The following is a 17,092-nucleotide window of genomic DNA, read 5'->3' on the forward strand; positions in this document are numbered from 1 at the left end:
GTAATTTTGACCTCATTGTGAAGCAAGTTAAGGGTCAATTTGCCAAAAAGACTGGTATACTGAAGAGATATAGGCATGCTGTGTAGGACCTTATAGAGTTATTTCATGCATTTGCCATTGATGCAATCTCAAGAGAGCAAAACATACATGCTGATGTGTTGGCAGTGGCAACCTCAAATCTTGAACCTTGTAACAAGTTGATTTTTGGAGAATGTAAGTTGGAAATTATTTTCAAACACTTTGTTCTAGATAACTATGAACATTGGTAGGTTTTTCATGACAATGCCCAGGCAATATGATTCTTAAACAACCTCCAAGAATTCTCAGAAAATTAGATAAATTGATTAGGAGAAGATGAATAAAAATAGGAAGCTGAGTAATTGAGGGAGAATAAGCTGCCCCAAGGCGTTGTTCCTTTTGAAAATATAATTGATAGACATGATATGTACAAGCAGAAAAAGGAAGCAAGTAAAATTGAAGACAATACAAAAATCAATATTGGATCTATTGAAAGCTCCAGATTCATCCAGACTGGAAAGAATATTTCGGCAAATGAGAGAGGGGAAATAGAGAATCTCATCAGGGAGTACATAGTTGTCTTTGTCTAGACATATAATGATCTCAAGGCTTATAAAAGGGATATAATTTAGCACACCATTCCCTTGAAGAAGGATGCCAAACCATTCAGAAAAAAGTAAAGGCAAATCAACCCCAAATTGGCTTCTCTTATTCAAAATGAACTTCAGAAAATGTTAGTTTCCCAAATCATATCACCTACAAGACATTCTACATGGGTAGCAAATTTGGCGATAGTGAGGAAGAAGAATGGAGAAACAACTTTTGCTCAGGATAACTACCTTCTTCCAAATATGGAGCATCTATTGCAAAGAGTGACTGGGTTGGTGACATTGTCCATGCTAGATGGTTTTTTGGGGTATAATCAGATCGTTGTAAAAGAAGAAGATCAGCATAACATGGCCTTTACTACACCATGGGGAACATTTGAATATAAAAGGTTTCCATTTGGATTGTTGAATGATGGATCCAATTTCTAAAGACCCATGGATTCTTTCTCGAAGGACGTTATTGGTAAGACTATTGAAATTTATGAAGATAAATTAATGGTATTCTCCAAGGACAAAAGTGAGCATGTGAAACATTTGAGGAAGTTTTTTGAAAGATGTAGGAAATATGGGATATCCTTAAATCCAAATAAGTATATTGTTGTTGTGGATTAAGGGAAACTCTACATTCACATCATATCAAAGGATCGCATCAAAGTTGATAATGAAAGGGTGGAGACCATCAAGAGAGTACTACTGCTAAAAAATAAGAAGCAAGTCCAATCATTCTTTGGCAAGATCAATTTTATCAGAAAGTTCATTCCAAATTTTGCTGACATAACAAAGCCATTATTAAACTTATTGAAAAAGAATTGTGAATATAAATGGGATGAGAAGAGTTGAAAATCAATTCAAATGATAAAGGAAGCCATTACATCAGCTCCAATTTTTGTAAGCCTTGACCATTCCAAGGGAATTCAATTCTTTTTCTTTTGCATCAGAGGATACTACTGTGGGAGTTTTGTTACAGAAAAATGATCAAGATATGGAACAACCAATCGCCTTTATGAGAGAGGCTTTGAGGGGTTCCAAATTGAAGTATTTAATCATGGAAAAGCAAGCATTTACTTTAGTTCAATCCTTAAACCATTTTAGGAGTTATGTTATGTATTCAACGGTTGTCGCTTATGTCCCTCATGCGGTTGTCAACTTCTCAAGAATATTTTGGCTCAACAAAATTGTCTAGGTATCAAAGGAAAGTGGGTTTCAAGGATTCAAGAGTATGATATGGAAAATTGAAATCAAGCCAACTAAAATTATAAAAGGGCAAGGATTAGCAAAACTTTTCATTGAAGGTAACAAAAAGGCATTAAACATTGATTTTGTTGGCATGATTACTGTTATTTTGGACAAATTAGAGCATCACATTTGGTATTCAGATATCATGTATTATTTGAAGAATCTTTCATGGTCAGATAATTTGAGTGATCATGAAAGATGAGCACTTAGGTTAAAGGCATCTAGGTATTGTTTGATTTAGAGAAGCCTTGGATGGGAAAATCCCAATGGGTTGGTGCTCAAGTGCACTGATGAGGATCCAAGTAACCAGACATGTCCAAATAGGGGTTATGTCCTATATTTCACGTGTCAGACACCAATACATGAGGACATGTGTCAAACACATGTTTGGCACATGTCCTGTTCACAAGACACCTACCAAACACATGTCAAACACTTGCCCTCAACATGTCTAGCACGTGTCGCTCATTTGAGCAGCGTTAAATCATGTTTCTGCCTTCTTTTTTGTCATTTCACTCAGCAAGTTGGAGCTGTGAGGCAATTTGGAGAGCAGCTGAGGGTTATTGTGTAGTGTTAGAAAGGATTCCAAGTATTGGGCAAGTGGATTTGTCCACCAATATTTAAGTTTTTTTCCAACAGAAATCTACTGTCTTCCTCATTTCACGAATATTATGGCTTAATCATCAAAGGCAACTGGTAAAGGTCAAAGGAAAGGGAGGAGTTTTGGTCTTTTTGGAGAAAAGCAGATCAAGCTTCTTCCGAAAAGGTCAAGGATACACTTTTAGATGATGGTTGGTTGGAGATAGTAGGCCTTACCATTAAGATCATGGACCCTATCATCTGCAGTTCTAGTATCTACCCTATTTTATATTTGCCATCAGCATTCCTACCTATACTAGCAGTGAGTCAGTATCTATGCAGTACATTTTTATTTTGAAGACTTAATAAGAAAAATGCAGTTTATGATTCTAATTTCTCATGTATTTGCCATTTTATCATCATTGATGTAGTACTAATTGTATGATTGAATTTGTATCATCATCATGTAAAATTGTAAATGTTTTAGTTTCCAAATTCTAAAGAGATTTGAAATTTCAGTCTCTATACTTCATTTTTGTATGTGTAATAATTCACTAATTTGTTATGTATATGTATATGTATATGTATGATTATATATGTGTGTGTGTGTCCTCAATGTCCTGTTTTTGGGGTCGTTGTGTCTCATGTTGAACACTCGTAATTATGTATCCTCCCTCTCATCATGTCAGGTGACTTGGATGAGGACAAGTCTAGGAGACTCATGCCAATGTTACATGCAAGGTTTTGTGGTGGATATTATGCCGCTAAGGTAACAACTATTAAATTTTGTTAGCAATGGTATGTTCTATGTTTACACAATTACTTCAATGTTCCTTTCGTAGCCTAATTACAATTTCCAATTTAGTTTTCCAATAGCAATCACATTGACAATAACTGTAGATAGAACATGAATAACAAAAATGTAGAAGACAAGCCAAGACAAGAGGGAATAATATTTGGTAGATGCCGGGGAAAAACCAAAAGCCCTTTGATCAATTCTTCGTATTATTATATCAAATGTTCAACAGAGAGAGAGAGAGAGAGAGTACAAAAGTCAAAGTTGACTTGCCAAATCAAAGTCAAAACAACCCTATCAAATCTATAGTCAACTGTAGTTAAACTCAGTGCTAACCAGAAAGTCAAAGATGGTCAACACAGCAGCAAAACTTCCCCTTTGAAGCTTGGTCAAAGGCAATCAAACTCGACCTCCAACAGTGGTCAAAGTAAGCCCAAAACAGTCATAAAATTTGTGGTCAAACTAGGTCAACCTAAAGTCAACCCTGCAGTCAAACAAGCCTGCGATCAACGTAGGTCAAACAACCCATAAAATCTTAGTTTTGTCCCAATTAATGTGGCTTGGTCAAATAGAGTCAAAGCCTCAAAAATCATAGTCAAAATTGGTCAAAAGTCCTTGGTCAACACTGGTCAAACTTTAGTCAACCCCTGAAATTTTAGGCCCTATACTTCTATCTGAAATTCGTCCTCCTTGCCACACATGTGAGAGAAAGAGAATGTCCAATAGTTGTACGAACCAATGAGAGGAGAGAGAAGAATGAGTCAGTGATGATGATGCCAAATGAGGTGAGAGGTCACTTGTATTTATAAAAAGTCGTTGAGGGTGAAGTGACATGCCTCTTAGGCTTCATGAGCCTACATGATGATGTGGCCGACCAGACAATTTACACATGTGTGGGCATAAATTCAAAAACACATTTTTGCTTGTCCAAATTTGATGATCTTTAGATCAATTTTGGTCCTCTCAAAAAGAGGAATTCAATGCAATCATCATCTCCATCAAATGAGTTGTCCAAAATGGAATTTGGCCCTAGTTGCCAATTTTAACACTCCCTCTCAACTAGGGAGAATTCCACCTGCCAATCCACCCATCATCATGCCATCCTGTCATCATGCACCATCTTTGTATCTCATCTCATCTTTGCTCTGCTAAACACTGATATGAATAATGAGGAAGAATCGATCGAGAGTGAGTCACAAGACCTTACCACTCTCCACTGACAAAAGTCATTCGAAAGGTAGAACCTCAATCAGACTTGATCCCAGATCAAGTTGTTGAACACCATGCATCCTAGACATAGGGAGTACGACAGTACACGATGCATCCTACAGCAATACACGATGCTACGATCCCTATCCACTTTTCCCAACTCATTGGCCAGATGAGAGGTACATCCCATGAGTCCCGGACTAAATGGGTAGGATGTACGTTAGGGCATCAACAAGAGAAGGTGAACCACTCATCCTGCTCATATGCCATAGGAAAAGGTGAACCACCCACCCTACACACATGTCTCATCAATCGTAGGGGAAGGTGAACCACTCACCCTACTCACATGTCAACCATCATGGTGTAACACAGAGGAATGTGAATCACTCACCCTGTACATAGCACACCAATAGGGGAAGGTGAACCACTCACCCTATGGTCGATCATAGCTCCAAGAAGTACCCCAAGCCCCCAGGATCTCCCATAGCTCAATGTCCAACTCAAGCGGGACCCTCATGGGAGGGTCTTTCCATGACTCCAAGTCTCTCTCGAAAGGCTAAGAATTTGACCTTCCCTAAGGGCTTCGTGAGGATGTTTGCCACAGGCTCATCAATACTGATGTGTTGGAGCCTTATTGCTCCCCGTTGTACCATATCCCAAATAAAGTGGTACCTGATATCAATGTGCTTGGAGCGGTCGTGGAACACAAGATTCTCTAAAAGGCGAATCCCACTCTGGTTGTCGCAAAATATCATTGTGGTATCCAACACGTGCTCAAATAACTCACTAAAGAGCTTCCTCAACCAAACAGCCTCACAACAGGCCATACTAGTTGCAATGTATTCAGCCTCAATGATGCTTAGAGCAACCGATTTATGCTTCCTGCTCATCCAAGAAATTGAAGCAGACCCCAATGAGAAGCAACATCCAGATGTGCTTTTTCGATCCACCACACTGCCAGCCCAATCAGCATTAGTATATCCATGTAGCCTCAAATTCCCGGCAATGTATCTCAATCCATAGTTGATTGTGCCACGGAGATATCTCAAGAGATTCTTAGCAGCAATCCAATGTATGTGATGAGGCTCGACCATAAATTGACTCAACGTATTTACAGCGAAGCATATGTCCGGACGGGAGTTTACCAAGAACATCAGGGCCCCCACAAGTTGTCTATATTCAGAAGGGTTTGCCAATTCGGGCCCAGCAGCACTTCCACATAGCTTCTTGAAGTTGAGTTCCATCGAAGTAGACACAAACTTGCAATCCACCATCCCACACCTTTCGAGCAGCTTCACAATGTATTTTCCTTAAGAAAGGAAAATCTCGCCTGGCTTTTGCCAAACCTCTAGGCCTAGGAAGTAGTGCATCAGTCCTAGGTCTTTCATCTTGAACTTGGAAGCCAACACCGTCTTGCATTGATAAATGAGAGGGTCTGCGCCTGTCAGAAAGAGATCATCTACATAGAGGGCCAAAATGAGAGGCATGTTCTTTTCAACCTTGAAGTATAGGTTAGGATTAACATCACTCCTTGTAAATCCCAGCTTCATAAGATAGCTATCAATCCTCTCATACCAAGCCCTAGGGGCTTGCTTCAACCCATAGAGGGCTTTCTTCAACTTGCATATGTGTGTCCTTTGATCTTGTACTTCAAACCCCTGAGGTTGTTCCAAGTAGACTTCCTCCTTAAGCAAGCCATGCAAGAAAGTAGTTTTGACGTCCATTTGATGTAGGCTCCATCCTTGAGTGACAACAAGAGCAATAATAGATCGAATAGTGGTATATCGGGCAACCGGTGCAAATATCTCGTCATAGTCCACTCCTTCCTTTTGAGAGAAGCCTCGAGCAACAAACCAGGACTTATATTTTTCAACACTCCCATCAGCTCCATGTTTAATTTTGTATAGCCATTTTGAGGTGACTATGGACTTGTCCTTCGGTCTAGGCACCACATCCCAGACATCATTTTTCATGATAGATTCATATTCCTCATTCATCACATCCTTCTAGACTTGGTGCTTTATGACTTCTTCAAACGTACATGGCTCAGTTTGAACAATAGTACTCATAAAAGCTAAGTACCATCGATACTTGTTTGGCTTCTTGCTTTTGCAAAATGTCCCTCTTGGAGCAATATGTCTTTTAGCATCTTCAAGAGTATCTTTGAGCCACAAAGGTCTTTTCCTTGAGGTAGAGGGATCACCAAGAGGTGGATCAATGGGATCCATCGGGCCTTCAACATCGGGCATATGCTCATCTATCAGAGGTTCATCCTGTTTTTCTATAACATCATCATTGTCTTTCCTTGGGATGGAAAATTTTCTGGTTTTCCCAAAGGCAATATCTTCATCAAAGGTGACATCATGGCTTACTTCCACATCTCTTTGACCACACACATAGATTCTATATGCCTTTGAATTTTCACTGTAGCCAACAAATGTACCTTTCTTCTCAAATGCTTCTAACTTGTTTCTTTTCTCTTTAGGCACATGAAAATACACGGGACAACCAAATATTCTAAAATGAGAAACATCAGGTTTCTTACCAGTGAAAACTTCTTCGAGTGTCTTGAAATCCAGTGCTTGATGCGGGCTCCTATTTTGAACATACACGGCAGTGTTGGCAGCTTCTCCCCATAAGAACTTTGGTAGACCTTGATCATGGAGCATGGCACGGGTGGCTTCCATGATTATTCGATTCTTCCTTTCAGCAACTCCATTTTGCTCAGGAGTGTATGGAACGGTTGTCTCCCTCTTAATGCTAGCCTCTCTGCAAAATTCATTGAATTCATTTGATTCATATTCAGTTCCATTGTCGGTCCTCAATATTTTGATCTTCTTCCCTGTTTGATTCTCCACCAAGGCTTTGAAAGAATGGAACCATTTGAACACTTCATCCTTCTTCTTCAAGAAATAGATCCATGTTTTGCGAGAGAAGTCATCCACAAAAATTGCATAGTATAAGTATCCTCCCAATGATGTTACGGGCAACATACCAAATAGGTCAGAATGGACCAATTGAAGAATATTGGTAGTTTGGCTTTCACTTGAAGGGAATGGTCCCCTTGTAAGTTTCCCAGTTGCACAACCCTGACAAACTCCTTCATGATTCATGTTGAACTCAGGCATACTTGTGACCATCTTCCTTACCCCAGGTAAGGCTTTGTAATGAAGGTGGGAAAATCTTCGGTGCCATAATTCAGATTGAAGAGAAGTATTGCAAGTCAAGGCTCCCAAAGGACTTCCTCCAACTTGATAGAGACCATCAACCCTAAATCCAAGTGTGAATGCATCTTTAGGGTTTCTTTGCCAAATATGTACCTTTCCATTATTGAATGCTACCTTAAAGCCTTTATCTTCCATCACAAAAATAGACACCAGGTTCTTCTTCAAATCGACCACATACAATACTTCTTATAGATGAATGGTTTCACGGGGAAGGTGATTATCTCCAAGTATGATCTCCAAATTAGTCTTCTTTCCAATCAAATTTGAGAGGGCCTATTTATACCCATTGAAGTGCCTTGAGGCTCCACTATCAATCAACCAATGATCCAAAGTATTAGGAGGAGAGGCAGTAGCAGTAGATAGAGCGAAAATAAGATAAAACTCCTTTTGTTTTTCTACAACATTACTTTCCTCATACCTGGAATTTCTTGTCCTTTTGGGAGGTCGACCATTTCCATATTAAGCAGCGGGAGCATTCCTCTTTCCTTTATTGTTGAACATGTTGTTCCTTTGATTGCCATTGCATTTGAAATTGTTGTTGTTGTTGTCGTCATCCCTTGGAGAATCCTTCTTGTGAGGACAATCTCTAGCATAGTGGCCGAACTTGTTACAATTGTAGCACCTTCCTTTTCTTCCTTCCTTGAATCCTTGCTTGAATACTTGACCCTATCTCCTTGGACCAGCATTATTTTTCCTCTTAGCATGAGCGGAGAAAGCAGTAGGTTCATTTCCATTTGAAGGCTTGTCTCTCTCCATCATCCTCGTCTCCTCTTGAGTGCATCTAGCCAATAATTCATCGAAACTAGGAATCCTGTCATTGTTGAGAATGGTGGTGTTAAACACATCCCATGCTCTTGAAAGACCTCCAAGTGCAATGAGAGTGAGCTCCCTGTCAGCAATAACTTCTCCAATAGATAGTAGGTCATTCTTGATTTGTGTTATTCTCATAAAGTAGGATTGGATAGACTCCCCTTTATCCATCTTGATGTCCTTCAACTTGTTCTTGAGAAAGAGGATTTGATTTGCATTGTTTACTTTGAACATCCCAACTAGCTTATCATACATCTCCTTAGATGTTCCCAAATCAGAAATATAAGCAACCAAATGCTTTTGAATGGAGTCTATGATAATTCTTTTAGCTTTGACCTCACCTTTCTTGTACTTCGTCTTTGCAGCAGTAGGTGCATTTGAAGGAGACTCTACCACTTTTCCCTACACATAGTCCATGGCATCATGCTCTTCCAAAGTCACCTTCCATGCATGACAGTCAAATTTGTCCTTGAGCTTATCCTCATATTTGAAGGAAGATGTAGTAGCCATTGAGGCTCGTCCAATAATCTTGTCTAACAGATCTCCCTTAGTGATTGTTTTTCTCTCTCTCGTTTGGGTTTTGTCTTCACCTGTGCTCAGATACCATGTTAAATTTTGCTAACAATGGTATGTTTTATGCTTAGCACAATTACTTCAATGTTCCTTTAGTAGCCCAATGACAATTTCCAATTTAGTTTTCCAATAGCAATCACATTAACCATAAATCACATTGGTAGTAACTATAGATAGAACATGAATAACAAAAATGCAGAAGACAAGCCAAGACAAGAGGACACTAGATTTGGTGGATGCCAGGGAAAAACCCCAATGTGGGGAAACACCCTTTGATCAATTCTTCTTATTATTATATCAAATGTTCAGCAGAGAGAGAGAGAGTACAAAAAGTCAAAGTTGACTTGCCAAATCAAAGTCAAAACAGCCTTGTCAAATCTGCAGTCAACTACAGTTAAACTCAGCCCTAACCAAAAAGTCAAAGATGGTCAACACAACAACAAAACTTCCCTTTTGAAGCTCGGTCAAAGGCAAACAAACTCAGCCTCCAACAGTGGTCAAAGTCAGCCCAAAACAGTCATAAAATCTGCAGTCAAACTGGGTCAACCTAAATTCAACCCTGCGGTCAATGTAGGTCAAACAACCCATAAAATCTCGATTTTTGTGCCAATCAATGCAACCTAGTCAAACCCTCAAAATCGCAGTCAAACTTGCTCAAACAGTTCCTGGTCAACGCTGGTCAAACTTCATTCAACTCTTGAAATTTTCGGCCTTATACCTTTGTCTGAAATTCATCCTCCATGCCACACGTGTGAGAGAAAGAGAATGTCCAATAGCTGTACAAACAAATGAGAGAAGGAGACAGAAGAATGTGTGAGTGATGACGATGCCAAATGAGGTGAGAAATCACTTGTATTTATACAAGTCGTTGAAGGTGAAGTGACATGTCTCTTGGGCTTCATGAGCCTACATGATGATGTGGCCAACCTTAACAATTTACACATGTGTGAGCATAAATTCAAAAAACACATTTATGCTTGTCCAAATTTGATGATCTTTAGATCAATTTTGGTCCTCTCAAAAAGAGGAATTCAATGCAATCATCATCTCCATCAAATGAGTTGTCCAAAGTGGAATTTGGTCCTAGTTGCCAATTTTAACAACAACACATAAAAACTTCAAGAGCAAGATACTATTGGGCAATATTGTTTGCAAAAGTCCATCACTTTGTCAAATCATGTCATTCCCATTAGTTGTTTTTAGGTAGGCATCATTTGGCAGCCCTACCCTTGCAATGAGTGGTTGCAGAACCGCCTTTTCACAATGGAGCTAGGATTTCATTGGAGAGTTTAAAGAAAATGCTAGCAACAATTTTCGATACATTTTTCCAACCACTAATTATTTCAGTGAATGGGTTGAGGCCATTCCCGCAAAGAGGGAAATAGATGAAGTGGTGATTTAGTTTTTGGAGGATAACATAATTACTAAATTTGATGTGCCAGCAAAAATCACCATAAATAATGCCAACGCCTTCAGTTCAACAAAATTGTCAGATTTTTGTTATGAGCGTGATATTATCTTGTCCCATTCATCAAATTATTATCCTCGAGGAAACGGTTTGGAAAAATATAGCAATAAGAATTTTATGATGATCATGAAAAAGGTTGTTGGGGACAATAAGAAGTATTAGGATACCAATATCAAGAATGCCTTGTGGGAAAATCATATCAAGAAGAAGGAAGCCATAGGAAAGGACCCATTTGAGTTGGTATATGGAATGGAAATCACCTTGCCTATTCATTTAAAGATTCTAGTATATCGAATGCTACAATATTTCACTACAAACCAGTATGCAGTTCAAGCAAGGGGTGACTCAACAAGTGGACCATGACAATAACAACCAAAAGCTATGAATATCCTTAAAGGAACATTTGAGAGAATAGCTCATCAAAGGATTCTACAAAAGGGAGGTCTAGTCCTCATGTGGAAAAAAAAGGAGAGAAAAGTTGGGAAAGCATGGAAAATTTAACAAGTTCTGATTGGGCCCTTACAGGATTGAAGACTGCGCCAAAGAAAATTCTTTCTACCTCAACTCCCTATATGGAGAAAAGATGCCACTACCTGTTAATGGGCAACTTTTGAAAATGTATTACTCTAATTTTTCACTATTTGGCCTAAGATTTTAAGAAGGAGAGCTCTAGTGGTCCAGGATCGCCTTTTACAGCTAGTACATAGGCTAATGAGCCACTTGTCTTCTACATCTCTCTATGATTGCCTCTTCATTCTTTGGAGTTGGCTTTCTAGGGTTTTAGATTAGAATGCTCTTTCACTTCTTGATTTTTGTCTTATATAGGAGCCACTTTATCACTCCCGCTCTGTACAACATCATTGTACCTAATACTATCCCATCAACCTGCTTTTGTGGTCATCCGTTGGACATTAATACATTTATCTATCTTATCTAATGGCATTTGATGCCATTGATAGACTAAGAGAGTAGGATAAATAAGCTTTCACTAGCAATAGATTAGACTAGTGTTGTATTTCATGTTATCTTTGATAGTTTAGCTTATTCCTTGCTTTAAAGTCATTTTTGACATCATGTATTAGATTTCACGCACTTTATCTATTGATTTTGGTATTCATTATATGGTGTGTTAGGGTGAGTTTTTGACCCTATCGTATGGATCTTTTCTCTTTTCATGTTGAGTTGTATTAGGTATGAACCGAGATTATGGAGTTTTCATGCACTCTTTGCCAAAGCACATGGCCCCATGTTGAAACCAGTTGTTACCCCTTAATGTTGCATGAGGGCTAACTTATGCATTTCATCACATGTGACAGACACTTACAAATGATGTCGAAACTTGATGGGTAATTTATCAGGCCCAAGACACACTCTCCCTAGCACTTCCCTTATGGTTAATTCCAACCACTATCTCAGCAATGGGTGCATGATGTTTAAGACTTATTGCTTGCACAAACAATTATATGATGCCCCTAAAGTTTAGCAGGATTACTAATTGTAATGTATTAAGCCTTGTTGTGAGAGTCAGGGTGCATCTCTTGTTCATGGTGGATATGGAACTTTACATGGTTTCATTCCTAAGTTGTCTAATCATCACATGACTGGGTGAGGTGATATGGTCAGACGTTGGTGGTGCGTGATGCCTAGGTGGAGCTCCCTAGAATTTATGTTGCATTGTGCCAATTACCTACCGATGTGTAGGGTAACCTTAGGGTGTCAAATCTTTGTAGGTAAAGAATCTAGACTAAAAATGGAAGCAGAATTTGCATAAGGAATTTGTACCAGCATAGGAGAGGCACCTAGCCAAGTGAACTTGAAATTTGTATATGGTGATGACAAAACAATTGCCCAGTAAGATAGTTGTTTAGCCAAGGACTGAAGGCATTAATCAACCTTTAATTTTGGATGGATTTTACCCTACAACTTCTGAAGCAGGCCCAGTTCAGAAAATATGCAAACAACGCTATCCATGACCTGATCAGTATCACTGTCAAAATTTAAAGTGTTTATGAACATTTTGAAAATTCTGAGCATCTTGGGTGCAAAGGATGCAGTAGAACATGTGCAGGAGGCTTAAAGAAATTGTTTACAAGTTCTTTAAAAAAAAGGTGTTGTATATTTCTTGAGGGTAGGTTCAGATACCATTTACAAAGGGGTGGTAGAAACACTGTTGAAACAAGCTTTGAACTCATCAATGGAGGCCTATCTCTTGGAGTTGCTCCTCCTAGCACTGAATACATCAGTAAAGCTCGCATAATACAAATGACTGAGAAAGTACCAGCAATAGATTATGATGGAAAAATGGGCAAGTGTTGGACGAAGTCTGTGAAGGGATCATTTTCAGAAATGTTGAATTTGTATGCTCATCCAAGCCACACACAAAAAATTTCTGTAACTTATGGCTTACAGTTCATGGTAGCTAAACTATGGCTTTAGTTGAAGTTTTATATGAACTGAAAGCTTTTGTAAAGCCTCTTATTCATGGTTGTGACCTGATAAGACTGCTACAGGATTACCCAAATCGAAGTGTTCCTTCAATATTCAGTAAAAGTGACCTCTGGGAAAACTTGGAGACCAGAAATAGTGATAACACACATGCAGATCTTGGCCTGTTGAAGAGCCAAAAAATATACTGAGAAAAGGTTTGCTCAGTTTAGATCTAGAAAGAAATTTAAACAAGAAATTGCATATTTATACATATTAATGTTGGAAACAAGTCATACAACGAGTATGAGTACTCAATATACAACGAGTTTTCTGAGTTGAAAGGCCGACCTAAAACAACCACTGAATGGAACCGATTTGTGCAACCTTTGGAGTTGAGTGGTTGTATTTTCTTGTTTGTTGGGGGTAGAGCCGACCTCTGTTTGGCCTATTTGTTTCCTTAAACAAAGGACCCACCATTAAAACCCTTCTCCGCACTTGGAGGTTGTATTCACTTTTGAAGAGAAGCGTGTGATGACATGTGCCTCGTGCCGGCTGTAATTATGACCTCTCATGGAGGACTAAAACCTTGTTGACTATTCCTTGAGGTATAGGAAGGGCAGATATTTACATGTTATGAAGAACCAGAGGAGAAGAGAATGAAATATTTGCATACACTATATATACATGTCAAATTAAGGATCCAGTGAGTGCCAAGAAGCCTCATAAGTATGGCTAGAAACTTATAACAAGGAAAAACTGAGGAACTATGCAGGGATTTCAATTGGATAATTTATAGCAAAAACTGTTATGGGGGAATAACAAATTTTTTTACTGTAGACAGACCTTATACTCCAAATTCGAGCCTAGATACATACACTGCCAACCTGGTACTTTCTCAGAGTCATATACATACCAAGTAACGGAGAATTCAACTGAAAAACGAAAAACAAAAAAATTAAGCGGCTAATGTGATGACCTGATGAGAGACTGCCCAAACAGTTTTCCCTTTCAATCCAGAACTCTTTGATCTTTATTCCGGATATGGAAGAGTAAAGCAAATTATTGACAGACGGAAATCTACTATGGATAGATAATGTAATTTATAAAATAACGTACCTCCTTTTGGCTAGATGGATATCTTGGTTTTGGGCTGAAATGGGACGGATTCTTAAGGGACTGTGTGTATCCGGCCTTTTCAGATATGGGCCTGATCTACCAGCAGAAGTCTGTGGGCTTGCCAACTTTATGAAGGAACATTGAAGAGATATAATCATGTTGGTTTTCCAGCAGGTTTTATGAATTTTGATGTTATAAGCACTTGACCTATCGGGGAGTCGAAAAGGGCAGGAGAAAATATTCAGGCAGCGGACAGAACGACGAAGCTTATGCGTGCGATGCAACGATAGTATAAAACCACTGCCCTGCTTAAATTGCAAATTTTATACGCGCAGAGTAGAGAGTTGCTGGAGACACTCTGCACGCGTAATGGGAGTATTATTTTTTCCGTAGTCTATATGTTAAATGTTTTTGTATTTTTAACTTGCACGCGTAATGGCAGTGTTTTTTTAGCCCTGGTCTAATATGTTTTGAATTCGGACAAAATTAATTGGAATAATCAGTTATTTTTCGCATATTGTTTTGGGTTTAATTTGTAAATTTTACTGGATAAATTTATTGGAATTACATATTTGAATTATAAATTCACACTTTTTTTTCGAAATTTATTATGACTATAAAAATAATTGAATTTTATTATAACTATAAAAATAATTGAATTGTACCTATAAAAAATAATAAAATTGAATTGTAAATTTACAAGATTTTGTTGAAATCTATTATATAATAATAATAAAAACTTATTTTAAATAATAAAAATGTGTGAACAATCATTTTAATATAGGGTTTATTTTTCAGAGCATTTATAATTTGTGTATTCAAGTTTCCGTTATCCATAATGAATTAAGTAAAGTCTTTTTTAGAAATTAAATAAGAGAAATTTTTGATAGATGTGTTTGGAACCAACACTTGTTGATTCGTTGGCCAAAAATTTCTCTTATAAGTTCTTTTATGTGACAAAGAAGTTAAAAAAATCTATAATTTATTTATTGGTTTTACATCAAACTCATTTTAAATAACAAAAATTAGTGACCAATCATTTCAATACATGGTTTATTTTTCAAAGCATTTATAATATCATTTATTTATTTGTAAAATAAGTCATTTTATGTCACTAGAAGCTCAAGAGATCTATAAGCTATTTATTGGTTATACATTTTCAAGTAGCAAGGTTGAGGAGTTAATTTTGGTTTTTAGTTTTTGGTTATAGATATTTTCAAAAGTTAAAGAAAGATTAAATTTAAGTATATTATTATTGTTTTTTTAAAGTAGTAATGATTTATATTTTGCTATAATTTATTTATATGGAGTTTAAATTGAATGTTATTCGTTACATCACAATTAGTTATGTGACATTTTTAATGATAAATTGTGGATAGAATTTTTGTCTAAATGTAAAATATGGTAGTTGGCTTTGTTTCTAAGATAGCTTGTATCTTCTAAATTAGTATGGCACATTAAATAAAATAAGTTATTAAAATAAATGTAATAAGATGATTAGTGTTTTAATAGGTTGTTAAAAACTAATTAAATATTGAGATTGGGTTATCTCTGTTATTTACTCATATAACATACAAGATGATCATTTTATTTAGAGTCGAGAAATCTTGAGTTTTGTATGTTCCATGGCCAATTTATACCTAAGGGATTGTTTCATTCATCTTGATAGGGTTTAGAGATTATGTCATTGTATTTTAAGACTCATAAAGCCAATAGGATCACATAGTTGTAACTAGGCAAGTGGATAACCAGCAATAAGAAAGAGATGCTTGGGATGTAATTTTTATATAAACTTAACGTACAATAGTTTAGTTTATAAAGTAGATTGTATTGTATTCGTTGAATTAGTACATTGTGTTTGTCAAGGCAAGTGATCAAAATAGATATACCCAATTGATTATTCTTCTAATGGGTTGTTAAAAACCCAAATTTGATGTTGAAATGACAAGAGTATTGGGAGAGGAGGTGTGTCATAAACCTCGATATTATACATAAAGATAAAAGAGAATGACATTTGTTTTTAGAGTTTGGGCATGTTAGGTTTGTAAACCTCCTCACTAGTTAGTCCCCAAGAAGATTCAAGCTTGTATTGATAACGTTTAGAGATCAAGGCATTGTATTTTAAGACTCATAAAAGCCAAACTTTGTATCAAGACCACTTGATCATTGTAGGATAGGTAGGTAAGAAGTAGGTAAGTGGAGATACTTATGCTTAATGCCTTGGAGAACCATAAACTCATGAATACCATGCGTTAAAGGTGAAAGAAATATTTTTGAGATCTCATTTGATCCGAGAATGAACACATGAGAATATTCATGCACAAAAATTCAAATGAGCATTATATTTATGTTATCCAACGCACAAGGCAAATTCAACTGCATGCAAATGGAAAGTCAAATTATTGGGATAAATAAGGGAGAAGGGTCTTGTCCAATGTCGTGGCAAGAAAATTGATGAGAGTAAGGTTTGTCACATATTAAACCAAGGAGCATGCATTCAAGGGAGTGCATATGACAGTTAGAGTTGGATTGTGAGAATTTGTAACATATGTAAAGGTGAGGAGTATACAAATGGTTCATTATGAGAGTTGTTAGGAATAATGATCATTTGACACCATCATGGCTTATCACATTACTATAATAGTCACTTAAGAGTTTATTTGTGTGGCCAAAGTGTGGTAAAATCATGCACATATTAATGTGCCATAAGTGATGGATTCTGCATGAGATTGATATATGCCATGTAGATGAACCAATTATATGAGGTTTTGTGATCTAAAATGGATCAACAATCAATGGAATTCCTTTGAATACTTGACATTGATTCTTAAGAGAAGAAATGAGGGGCCTCATAATCTATGCAATAGAAAACCTAGATTCATGGACCACAACCCACAAGATCACCAACATAATCCATAGAGCTTGTCAAAGCCCCTGTGGTGTGAAGATGACTCCAAACTTGTGGTCATGGACTAGGTTGACATGGGATCGTGGATGAGAGTCAAGTCATGAAGAGCACGGTTGT

At 37.4% G+C, this 17,092-nt stretch overlaps 1 protein-coding gene across 2 annotated transcripts in view; it reads right to left on the reverse strand.

Moving 5' to 3' along the window:
* LOC149137967 (octanoyltransferase LIP2p, chloroplastic-like) overlaps positions 1-14,487 on the reverse strand; it is a 75,022-nt gene extending 60,535 nt beyond the window's left edge. Inside the window, exons 1-2 of one of the 2 annotated variants that reach the window (XM_089449249.1) lie at positions 14,068-14,198; positions 13,865-13,883 (exon numbers count right to left, since the gene is read on the reverse strand). Coding sequence is in view for 1 of the 2 variants with exons in the window: in XM_089449248.1 (XP_089305374.1) it covers positions 14,068-14,225 (158 nt within the window). In the remaining variant the exon portion in view is untranslated. Of the gene's footprint in view, positions 1-13,864; positions 13,884-14,067 lie in introns of both variants that reach the window. The other variant, XM_089449248.1, reaches the window with a different exon arrangement.
* Between the last annotated feature and the right edge of the window lie 2,605 nt (positions 14,488-17,092).

The sequence above is a fragment of the Pinus tabuliformis genome, chromosome X (assembly GCF_031772625.1).
Source record: "Pinus tabuliformis cultivar Carrire ecotype Pingquan chromosome X, CPIR1, whole genome shotgun sequence".
NCBI lineage: Eukaryota > Viridiplantae > Streptophyta > Pinopsida > Pinales > Pinaceae > Pinus > Pinus tabuliformis.